The sequence below is a fragment of the Bufo gargarizans genome, chromosome 10 (genome assembly GCF_014858855.1).
Source record: "Bufo gargarizans isolate SCDJY-AF-19 chromosome 10, ASM1485885v1, whole genome shotgun sequence".
Lineage (NCBI taxonomy): Eukaryota > Metazoa > Chordata > Amphibia > Anura > Bufonidae > Bufo > Bufo gargarizans.
Genome location: NC_058089.1, coordinates 130,320,073 through 130,332,948, shown reverse-complemented (window position 1 = coordinate 130,332,948; position 12,876 = coordinate 130,320,073). Strand labels below are relative to the sequence as shown.

At 49.3% G+C, this 12,876-nt stretch overlaps 1 protein-coding gene across 2 annotated transcripts in view; it reads right to left on the bottom strand.

Annotated features, from left to right (window-relative positions):
• Positions 1 to 12,469, bottom strand: part of MTHFSD (methenyltetrahydrofolate synthetase domain containing) — a 30,549-nt gene extending 18,080 nt beyond the window's left edge. For both annotated transcript variants that reach the window (XM_044270366.1, XM_044270364.1), the window contains exons 1-2: positions 12,415 to 12,469; positions 10,626 to 10,729 (exon numbers count right to left, since the gene is read on the bottom strand). In XM_044270366.1, coding sequence (XP_044126301.1) covers positions 10,626 to 10,729; positions 12,415 to 12,442 — 132 coding nt within the window. In that variant the 5' untranslated portion in view covers positions 12,443 to 12,469. The remainder of the gene's footprint in view (positions 1 to 10,625; positions 10,730 to 12,414) is intronic.
• Positions 12,470 to 12,876: the final 407 nt, after the last annotated feature.

Here is a 12,876-nt window from a genome sequence, read left to right as displayed (position 1 = left end):
TGCGTCGCACAAAGACACGGTGGTTGGAACCAAAGATCTCAAATTTGGACTCCTCAGACCAAAGCACAGATTTCCACTGGTCTAATGTCCATTCCTTGTGTTCTTTAGCCCAAACAAGTCTCTTCTGCTTGTTGCCTGTCCTTAGCAGTGGTTTCCTAGCAGATCTTCTACCATGAAGGCCTGATTCACACAGTCTCCTCTTAATAGTTGTTCTAGAGATGTGTCTGCTGCTAGAACTCTGGGTGGCATTGACCTGGTGTCTAATCTGAGCTGCTGTTACCTGAGATTTCTGAGGCTGGTGACTCGGATGAACTTCTCCTCCGCAGCAGAGGTGACTCTTGGTCTTCCTTTCCTGGGGCGGTCCGCATGTGAGCCAGTTTCTTCGTAGCGCTTGATGGTTTTTGTGACTGCACTTGGGGACACTTTCAAAGTTTTCCCAATTTTTCGGACTGACTGACCTTCATTTCTTAAAGTAATGATGGCCACTCGTTTTTCTTTACTTAGCTGCTTTTTTCTTACCATAATACAAATTCTAACAGTCTATTCAGTAGGACTTTCAGCTGTGCATCCACCTGACTTCTCCACAACCCAACTGATGGTCCCAACCCCATTTATAAGGCAAGAAATCCCACTTATTACACCTGACAGGGCACACCTGTGAAGTGAAGACCATTTCAGGTGACTACCTCTGGAAGCTCATCAAGAGAATGCCAAGAGTGTGCAAAGCAGTAATCAAAGCAAAAGGTGGCTACTTTGAAGAAACTAGAATATGACATATTTTCAGTTGTTTCACACTTTTTTGTTATGTATATAATTCCACATGTGATAATTCATAGTTTTGATGTCTTCAGTGTGAATCTACAATTGTCATAGTCATGAAAATAAAGAAAACTCTTTGAATGAGAAGGTGCGTCCAAACTTTTGGTCTGTACTGTATATACAGTTCTACTAAATGGACCGGATAATATAGACCTACAAACCTATTCTATCAGCAGGGACGTCTCCTCTGATGTAGATATTCTCTTTCCTCATCTTCTCCATTAGGAGCAGACCGCCATGATGACATCTTTATGCAGTGTCTTGTCGCTGCAGATTTTACCACACAGACATCTTAGGGTCCTCCTCCTCCTGGTGCCCCAACAGTGTAATCCTGCTGCTACCTCCAATACTGTGCCGGCTGTGCCCCTGATGCCCCCAAATACTATACTGAAGAAATGAGTGCCACACAGATAGTCCCCCCCATAATAAAAGTGTTCCCGAAAGTCCCACCAATAGTAAATCTCTCCCTGAGTGCCCTCATTACTACTAGGCCTCCTACAGTGATACGCTCCCAGAGACTGCCCTTATTGGTAATAGTGGCCTCCATATTGTGCCCGATAATAATGCCTCCATAATACCATAGTGCCCCCAGTAGTGATAAAGCTCGCAAAGTGCCCCAGTAGTATTAAGGCTCCTCCATAAGGGCCCCTTTAGAGCTCCCCATAGTAATAAGCCCTCTAAAATTGCCCAAGTAGCTAAAATGCCCCCTGTAGTGCCCCAGTAGGTATAATGCCCCCTTTAGTGCCCCAGTGGGTATAATGCCCCCTGTAGTGCCCCAGTGGGTATAATGCCCCCTGTAGTGCCCCAGTGGGTATAATGCCCCCTGTAGTGCCCCAGTGGGTATAATGCCCCCTGTAGTGCCCCAGTGGGTATAATGCCCCCTTTAGTGCCCCAGTGGGTATAATGCCCCCTTTAGTGCCCCAGTGGGTATAATGCCCCCTGTAGTGCCCCAGTGGGTATAATGCCCCCTGTAGTGCCCCAGTGGGTATAATGCCCCCTGTAGTGCCCCAGTGGGTATAATGCCCCCTGTAGTGCCCCAGTGGGTATAATGCCCCCTGTAGTGCCCCAGTGGGTATAATGCCCCCTGTAGTGCCCCAGTACTAATATCTCTCTACAGGGCCTCAAGTAGTTATATTTAAAGATGAGCGAATTGAAGTTGACGAAGTAGAATTTGATCCGAATTTCAGGAAAAATTTGATTCGCACCGAATCCAAATTTCCTGACGCTTTGTGGTAATGAATCACATTTTTTCCTAGAATGGCTGCTGCAGGTGTGAGGACATGGAGCAAGGAACTCCGGGAAGGCGGGATCACCCATAATGCCATGCATGCAGCCAATCAGCAGCCAGCCAGCCCTGTGATGTCACAGCCCTATAAATAGCGGCAGCCATCTTGGATTCTGCCATTTTCCAGTGCACCTCCCCGACTGAACCCGGGAGAGACGTCAGCAGGCGCTAGGGACAGTGCGAGGAAAGACTTTAAAAATGTGTTTTTGCTGAATAGAAGTTCAGGGAAAGGATCGGGAGGAATCATCCACAGCATTTCTGTAGAACAGGGATCAGTCGGGGAGGTTACAGCCTGGAGAACAGGAACAATCCTATTACACCTTGCTGCACTGACTGCGGAGCCACACTGCCATTATACAGCTCTGTAATTCCAGCAAACCGGTCTTATTATTGGGGTGCAGGTGCTGTGTAATACCGCCATTAACAGGGGTTATTACAAGGAGATATTTCTGTCTTATTTGCCCTTGTGCGGGGCAGTTATATATAAGTTCTAAAGCATTTTTTGGGTTGTATTAGTGGGGAAAAAAGGGCTTATTTGCCAATGTGTGGTGAAGTGAGACTTTTTTGGGGTGTATTAATTTCCTTTTTATTTATTTATCTGATGTAACAGTATATTCAGGCAGAGAAGTGCCAGGCACAGAGGAGAGGCAGAGGCCTCAATGTTTCTGGCGCAGGCAGAGGTCGCAGCAGAGTAAGTGGTCGTGGCGGCAGGGGTCGCAGCGAGAGGCCTGAGCTCCCGGGGTCATCTAGCGGTCGTGTCTTGACCAGCAACCCAGCGGTTCTTGAATGATTGACTCGGTCATCCACTTCATCCCAAGTGACCTCAGACACCCCCAGCCAAGAGTCGGTGGGTTCGTCAGACACAACCCTTAGTTGGCATGGCCCGGGAGCAGGCCCTGTGCCCTCACCTGTCCTCAACCTGCCTCTGTCCTTTTCTGTTCCCTCAGCCAGAGAAGTATTGTATGCTGTGGGCTCAGCCCCACTATACAGCGAGGACGAGCTACTAGAGGACAGTCAGCAGCTACTGGAAAGCCAAGATCTGGAGGAGACATCCGCCGCTTCCTCCGCTAGGCGGGCAAGTAGTGATGAGGAGAGTGGCGTGGGAGCTGGTGTTGTGAGCGCCTGACCCAGAGACGGTTGAGGAGAACATCAGTGACGTGCAACCACTACCCGATGATGATGTTGTAGCCGATCGCACTTGGGAGCCGGGTGAATTAGGGGCTTCATCACCATCGGGATAAGAGGGTGGAAGCTTGCCAGTAAGGCAGCGGTGGAGCCAGGAAGTCGCTAGCATAACCGGGAGTTAGCTGGGTGGCAGCAGCGTGAGGTCGGGAGCGAAACCTGCCCGGGGTAGACCACCCGCTTCGCAGGAGCCTACCCACCCGGAAAGTAGTGGTGCAGGGGTTCACGGAAGCAGCAGCGGTAGCAGTCAGTCAGTGCAGAGTGTTGGGGGTAAAATCACCTACTCGGTGGTGTGGCAGTTTTTTGTTAAGCCGCCAGAGGAGGTGAACATGGCCATTTGTAGAATCTGTGAGCAGAAGGTGAAGCGTGGGCAGGGTGCCAATGTATGCACCATGGCCCTATGTCAACATATGCAGTGTCACCATAAAGTGGCCTGGAAGAACCATGGCTCCGATGTGTTGGTCCAGCCTGCCGCAGCAACCGCTGCATCACCCAGTGGCACGCACCCGGCTTCAGGCAGTCAAGGCTCCACCACCTCAGCTGAAAAGAGCCGTCTGTCCTTCCCATCATCTGCTGGTCCTGATGCTCCTGCTCCTGCTCCTCGTCCTTCTACTACTCATTAGTCATTCCGTCAGCAATCGATCACCGAAGCGATTGCCAAGAGTCAACAGTATGCGTGCACTCATCCAACGGCGCAGAAGCTGAACGTGCTCCTGGCCAAGTTGCTGGTGCTGCAGTACCTCCCTTTGGACTCTGCACCTTTTAGAGAACTGATGGCTTGTGCCGAGCCGAGATGGAGAGTCCCAAGCCGTCATTTCTTTGCCAAAAAGGCAGTACCAGCCCTGCACACCTATGTAGAACATAAGGTGGGCCAGTCCTTGAGCCTGTCGGTGTCTGCCAAAGTGCACGGCAGAGCCAACGTGTAGAGCTGTAACTACGGTCAGGGACAATACATGTCATTTACGGCCCACTGGGTCAATGTGGTTCCTGCACAGCCACACCAGCAACTTGGCCAGGTGACGCCTCTTCCTTCTTCATGTTGTCACGCCATTGGTCCTGCGACAATGTCCACCTCTGCCTCCTCATCCTCCATCGTGTCCTCAGCCTCCACTGCAGGCACAATTCACAGTCCCCCTTCAGCATACTACATGTGCAGGGCACGGCGGTGTCACGCTGTTTTGCACCTCATTTGCCTTGTCAAACGGAGTCACACAGGGGAGGAACTGCTCCGCGTCCTTCATCAAGAAATCAAATCCTGGCTTTCTCCGGGACAACTCAAAATCGGAACCTTGGTGACCGACAACGGGAAGAACATGGTGTCGGCGATGCATCAAGGAGGGCTGAGCCATGCGCCCTGTATGGCACACGTGTTCAATCTGGTTGTGAAGCGGTTCCTGAAGTCTTCCACCCATCTGCAAGACATCCTAAAAATGGCCAGGAAACTTTGCATGCACTTCAGCCACTCGTACACCGCAAAGCTCACCCTCCTCCTGCAGCGGCAGAACGGCATCCCCCAACATAGGCTGATATGCAACGTTTCAACCCATCGGAATTACACCCTCCATATGTTAGATCGACTATTCGAACAGAGAAAGGCCATAAACAATTTCTTGATGATCCAAGCGGACAGGAGTACTCCCCTGTGTAACTTCGATGTCAGCCAGTGGCAGCTCATGCGTGACACCTACCATTTGCTCAGGCCCTTTGAGGAGGCCACGTTATTTGTAAGTCACCAGGACTACGGGATGAATGACGTCATTCCACTGCTTCATGTCCTGGGACAGATGCTGGTAAATCTCGCTGGTCAGGGGACTGGAGACATAGCGCCTAGATCTCACAGCCACATGAGCACTGTGGGGTTTGAACTGGAGGAGGAGGACATTGGAGCACAAGCAATGTGTAGTTTTTATACACAGGTGACAGGAGAGGAGGAGCAGCCAGAGGAGCTACAGGGCGATGAGGAAGATGAGGCACAGGACCCAGACACACCGAGGCAGTATGCAGTGGAGATGGAGGCAGGGGGTCCTTCCGAGTCACTTGCACAAATGGCCCGATGCATGCTCACTTGCTTGCGTAGTGACAGACGAATTTTCACCATTCATCAGAGGGATGACTTCTGGCTCTCCACCTTGTTGGACCCTCGCTACCGGTCCAAAACGCGGGCCTTTTTTACAGCCGCTAAGAGGGAGGACAAAATGAACTACTATAGAGACATCCTATGTAGTCAGTTGGCCGCTGCCATCACCCATCCTCTCGCAGGTCTGACTGGGGGGGGGGGCCCTCTGTGCTCACGTTCCTCTGCCAGTCCCCTGCCCCCCTTAATCATACCCTGTCACCTTTACCCAGTCCCCTGCCCCTTTAATCATACCCAGTGTCACCCTTACCCAGTCCCCTGCCCCCCTTAATCATACCCTGTCACCTTTACCCAGTCCCCTGCCCCCTTAATCATACCCAGTGTCACCCTTACCCAGTCCCCTGCCCCCCTTAATCATACCCAGTGTCACCCTTACCCAGTCCCCTGCCCCCTTAATCATACCCAGTGTCACCCTTACCCAGTCCCCTGCCCCCCTTAATCATACCCGGTGTCACCCTTATCCAGTCCCCTGCCCCCTTTATCATACCCAGTGTCTGTCACCCTTAATTTAAGGGGGCAGGGTCTAATTTAGGGGGCAGGGGACTGGGTAAGGGTGACACTGAGTATGATTGTACTTGTTTGCACTTGCACTTAAAGTATCTATAATTAAAAAAAAAATATTGTTACAAAAATTGTTTTCCTCTTTGTGTATGTTTAGGTGAACGGGGGGGCTGGGGCGCCACAAGATTAGGTCGCACAGGGCTCCTGAACACCTAAGGCCAGCCGTGTACACACCCTACATTGAAGATCTGCTGTACTACTGGGCAGCCAAACTGGATTTGTGGCCGCAATTGGCAAAGTTTGCCCTGGAAAAGCTGTCCTGCCTGGCCAGTAGTGTGGTATCAGAGCAGGTGTTTACTGCGGCGGGGGCCATTGTTACCCCAAGAAGAACGAGCCTGTCAAAATGTGATGAGACTGATCTTTGTCAAGATTAATAAGGCGTGGATCAGCCAGGATTTCCACCCACCAATGCCTGATGCATGAGACTAGATCATCCATGGTGCCACACCAACATTTTGACAAAAGAGACCGGTTTCTTCTGGCTACCTGCCTCAGCTACTATTCTGATGCTGCCACCAGCCTGATACCACACATCTGATGCTAAGTGCTCCTTCTTACACCCACCATCTTCAGCTGGTACTGGTATTGCCACCCACCTCCACACTGTCATTGTGCCACTCTGTGGCCTCCTGATGCTGCTGCCACATCCACAGTCATTGTGCCTCTCTGTGGCCTCCTCCTGATGCTGCTGCCACCTCCACGCTCTGTCATTGGGCCACTCTGTGGTCTCCTCATGCTGCTTCCACCTCACCACTATGTCATAGGGCCACTCTGTGGAGTTCTCAGGCTGTTCCCACCCACCCTCCCCACTTCATGACTGGGCCACTATTTTGCCTTTCGGCCTGGCTGACATCATCATTGACCCTTTTTCTGATCTGTCGGAAGGAAGGTAAAAAGAGACGCACAACGGATCCTGTTTGTGTAGCGGCTGTAAGGCCTGTACGGTCCCTTCAGAATTGGCTTATGATTTGGTAGCCAAAAGCAGGAGTGGTTACAAAACACAGAAGACATGCAAATATCCCATTCACGTGTCATCTCTGTTTTGGATCCACTCCTGTTTTTTTGGCTTTAGCAATACTGATGGATTACTGACCAGATGCTGACCGAGTGAAGGCGGACGCTCCACAGACAGGATCCGTTTTTGGGGGGTTATTGTTCTGACGGATCAGAGGAAGGGCAAAATAATCGGTGACGTCACCACACACTTACTGCTGACCCCCTCTCCACTCTGTCGGGGGCTCTACTTGTATAAGGGGTTAATAGAACAGGTTCTGTAGACATCTATGTGGAATCAGCTGACGGCGGTGTAAAAGGAGCGCGCTTCTTCTTGGCGCTAACATCGACCTGTAAGGCTGAGGTCACACTTGAGTTATTTGGTCAGTTTTGGCCCCGTGACTGCCCCAATAAGTGAAGTGTGCAGTGATTGTAAGAGCGACGCCCGTCATCTGCATGTCATACGGACTCACAGTATTATTTCACTACCACAGCAGACTCCCTATGTGTGTTACTACAAGGCACAGTGTTCTGCACCGATATACAGGCACAGTGTTCTACTCCACTATACAGGCACAGTGCACTACACCGCTATACAGGCACAGTGTTCTACACCGCTATACAGGCACAGTGTTCTACACACCTATACGGGCACAGTGCTCTACACCGCTATACGGGCACAGTGTTCTACACCGCTATACGGGCACAGTGTTCTACACCGCTATACGGGCACAGTGTTCTACACCGCTATACGGGCACAGTGTTCTACACCGCTATACGGGCACAGTGTTCTACACCGCTATACGGGCACAGTGCTCTACACCGCTATACGGGCACAGTGCTCTACACCGCTATACGGGCACAGTGCTCTACACCGCTATACGGGCACAGTGCTCTACACCGCTATACGGGCACAGTGCTCTACACCGCTATACGGGCACAGTGTTCTACACCGCTATACGGGCACAGTGTTCTACACCGCTATACGGGCACAGTGTTCTACACCGCTATACGGGCACAGTGTTCTACACCGCTATACGGGCACAGTGTTCTACACCGCTATACGGGCACAGTGTTCTACACCGCTATACGGGCACAGTGTTCTACACCGCTATACGGGCACAGTGTTCTACACCGCTATACGGGCACAGTGTTCTACACCGCTATACGGGCACAGTGTTCTACACCGCTATACGGGCACAGTGTTCTACACCGCTATACGGGCACAGTGTCCTACACCGCTATACAGGCACAGTGTCCTACACCGCTATACGGGCACAGTGTTCTACACCGCTATACGGGCACAGTGTTCTACACCGCTATACGGGCACAGTGTTCTACACCGCTATACGGGCACAGTGTTCTACACCCCTATACGGGCACAGTGTTCTACACCGCTATACGGGCACAGTGTTCTACACCGCTATACAGGCACAGTGTTCTACACCCCTATACAGGCACAGTGTTCTACACCCCTATACAGGCACAGTGCTCTACACCGCTATACAGGCACAGTGTTCTACACCGCTATACAGGCACAGTGTTCTACACCCCTATACAGGCACAGTGTTCTACACCCCTATACAGGCACAGTGTTCTACACCCCTATACAGGCACAGTGTTCTACACCCCTATACAGGCACAGTGTTCTACACCCCTATACAGGCACAGTGTTCTACACCGCTATACAGGCACAGTGTTCTACCCCATTATACAGGCACAGTGTTCTACACCACTATACAGGCACAGTGTTCTACACCCCTATACAGGCACAGTGTTCTACACCCCTATACAGGCACAGTGTTCTACACCCCTATACAGGCACAGTGTTCTACACCCCTATACAGGCACAGTGTTCTACACCCCTATACAGGCACAGTGTTCTACACCCCTATACAGGCACAGTGTTCTACACCCCTATACGGGCACAGTGTTCTACACCCCTATACAGGCACAGTGTTCTACACCCCTATACAGGCACAGTGCTCTACCCCATTATACAGGCACAGTGTTCTACACCCCTATACAGGCACAGTGTTCTACACCCCTATACAGGCACAGTGCTCTACCCCATTATACAGGCACAGTGTTCTACACCCCTATACAGGCACAGTGTTCTACACCCCTATACGGGCACAGTGTTCTACACCCCTATACAGGCACAGTGTTCTACACCGCTATACAGGCACAGTGTTCTACACCCCTATACAGGCACAGTGCTCTACCCCATTATACAGGCACAGTGTTCTACACCACTATACAGGCACAGTGTTCTACACCCCTATACAGGCACAGTGTTCTACACCACTATACAGGCTCTCTGCAGACAGGAAATAGCCCTTTTTTATAAAGCGATTCGCCATGAATAAATTCAGATCGAAACAAATTTTTTCTTAAAATTCGAAAACAAACCATATAGAATTTTTGAGAAATTCGCTCATCTCTAGTTATATTGCCTCAAAAGTGGAAGAAAAACCAAAAACAAAATACTCACCTGAGTGTCGCTCCATGCTTCAGTCTGCCCCTTTGCGCCTGCCCTGCCTTATAGGCTTCAGATCTAGTGGCCTATGAGAGTAAATGGCAGGGAACCATTGGTTCTAATGGCTGCCAGTGATGGCCAGTTCGCCCGCGAACACATGCGAGATGCCATCTTAACTCACAAGTCCGGCGATGCACAGGTAAGTCCTAACCTGTGCCTGTGCGCGAGACGGTCTAAAATGAAATGCGGTCACCGGGAGCAGGCAGTTCCGAGAACAGCCTCCGGGGGCCTTCATCGGGCTGTTCTCGGAATTACCTGCACCCGGAGACCGCATTTCATTTCAGACCGGCTCGCGCACAGGCACAGGTTAGGACTTACCTGTGCATCGCCGGACTTGTGAGTTAAGATGGCATCTCGCATGTGTTCGCGGGCAAACACGGCGAACTGGCCATCACTGATGGCTGCTGCGCTGATCAAATGAGGACTGCAATACAGTTGCACAGTGGTTACTACTTTCGGGGCCCTGGACAAAACATCCCCGGCCTTAAGCCTCAAATATTTTGGCCTACAAACGACCCAGCAGGTGGCCCACTCCAGCATCAGCCCAGCCCGGCCCTAGTGACGTCACAGCCCCCGGGTGGTGGTGGAGGGGCCCAAAGTTCTACATATCTGTAATACACTTAGGGCCCTTGCAGGCGAGCGCGTGCGGATTAGGTCTGGATGTGTTCAGTAAAAAATGTGCGATTTCGCAAACAAAGTCATTCAGTTTCATCTGCGATCGCGTTCAGTTGTTTAGTTTTTATCGCGCGGGTGCAATGCGATTTAATGCAGCTCCATTCACTTCTATGGGGCCAACGAAAATAGAACCTGCTGCGATTTTCACGCAACGCAAAAGTGATGCGTAAATAAACTACGCACATGTACACAGACTCATTGATTTGAACATTCTTGTTCTCATGCAGAGGTGAAATATCCAGACTGGCCCACTGAATGCTCACAGCTGAGAGTTTGTTACAATTGTATCCAATATAGGTAAACTCAGGGTTCTCATCATCTGTTGATACAATGTATCAGCACAAGTAAAATGTATAGGACTATCTTCTGGATACATTTGTAACAAACTTTCTGCTGTGTGAGTATGACAGGGGCAGGACTCCTGTTTGCACTTGTACCTTGAAGTTGGGGATGCGGTGGTGCACCGGGCGCGGGAAATCGGCCAGATCATTGTGTTCCATATAATCCCAAACCTTCTGGCGAATGTCCCATTTACTGCATCCTGGAGAGAGAGAAGATGCAGGAAGGTCACATGATGGCCGGTGGTGGGTGCAGTTACCAGTAAGGACCACAGGGGGCAGTGTTACTGACCCTGTCTGAGGCTCAGATGATAGAGAAATAACTAATAACCACAGTAGAGGATCATACATGTATATGCACAGGGTGGGTGTAAGGTAGGTACACAGACCGCATCTGGTCATGGGATGCAACGGGGATAAGTTGGAGGCTCTGAGAAATGTAAAGGTCTGTGTCTGGGAGGGGACAAATGTGAGACCCCGGGTATGGAGGGCAGGGAGCTGGGGGGACGTAGCATATTACAGGACAGCAAGCAAACGTCGACTCCTAACAGGAGGACCCCCGACTTCTACCTCGTGGGAAAGGGGGTTAATAGGATTGAAGGATTCTAACCGGACTCTTACGATATCGCAGTGTTATTGTGTTATAATACCAGTACTGCTGTCTGGATAAGGCCGCATGCCCACGACCGTTGTTTGGGTCCGCAGCCGAGCCGCCATTTTGGTGGCTCGGATGCGGACCCATTCACTTTAATGGGGCCACAAAAGATGCGGACAGCACTCCGTGTCCGCAACAGTTGCTCCGTTCTCTGGCCCTGCAAAAAAAATATAAAATAGAACATGTCCTATTCTTGTTCTTATGGATAAGAATAGGCATTTCTATAATGGGCCGCCCGTTCTGTTCCGCAGATTGCAGAGCGCATGTGGCCAGCATCCGTGTTCTGCTCTGTCCGAATGCATTTCTATGGGCACAAATAACAGCTCCGCTGTGTTCTGTGTGACGGAAAAAAAAGTCCTGTTATATTCCATTATAACGGAACAGAATTACTAGCGCTGATGCAAACCCGCCCTTTCTACGTAACTATATTACTATGTCGCTATATCCTTGTGTTACTATATTACTATGTCAATGTGTTACTATGTTACTATATCACTATGTCCTTGTGTTACTATGTCGCTATATCCTTGTGTTACTATATTACTATGTCAATGTGTTACTATGTTACTATATCACTATGTCCTTGTGTTACTATGTTACTATATCACCATGTCCTTGTGTTACTATGTTACTATATCACCATGTCCTTGTGTTACTATGTTACTATATCACCATGTCCTTGTGTTACTATATTACTATAGTATGTCCTTGTGTTACTATGTTACTATATCACTATGTCCTTGTGTTACTATGTTACTATATTACTATGTCCTTGTGTTACTATGTTACTATATCACTATATCTATGTGTTACTATGTTACTTTATCACTATGTCAATGTGTTACTATGTTACTATATTACTATGTGTATGTGTTACTATGTTACTATATCACTATATCCATGTGTTACTATGTTACTATATTACTATGTCCTTGTGTTACTATGTTACTATGTCCATGTGTTACTATATTACTATGTCCATGTGTTACTATGTTACTATATTACTATGTCCTTGTGTTACTATGTTACCATATTACTATGTCCATGTGTTACTATATTACTATGTTGCTCTATTACTATGTCCTTGTGTTACTATGTTACTATATTACTATGTCCTTGTGTTACTATGTTACTATATTACTATGTCCTTGTGTTACTATGTCCATGTGTTACTATATTACTATGTCCATGTGTTACTATGTTGCTCTGTCACGCAGTATATGTGCTGCTCACCAGCTCTGACCCGGATGGCAGGCTCCATGTTCTGCTGCACATTCCACGTGTCTGCGCTCAGTCTACAGTGGCCTGAAGAGGTCAATCTTGTGAGAACTGCACCTCCCTCTGCTCTCATAGCTGCCGGGTCCAGGGTACTGGCTCATATACTAGGGCGCGTTCACATGCAGCGTATCTGCAGCATTTTACAGGTTCTCATCCCTGCAGTGAATAAAAAGTCCTTGGTGTGAACTGTCCTGTGATGCAGATTTGAAATCTCCAGGTGATTTATGCTGCAGACTTCCACCACGGATTTAACCCTTTGCAGTGGAGAAGATGAAATTTCATGATTTTCCTATTCCATGACGTAAAGTCATGATTTTATAAATGACACGGAGACGAGTATTGCTTTCTCTCTCTTTACTGTTTCTATAGCAGCAAAGAAAAAAAATATACTTTAAACATGCAGTAACCATGGCAACA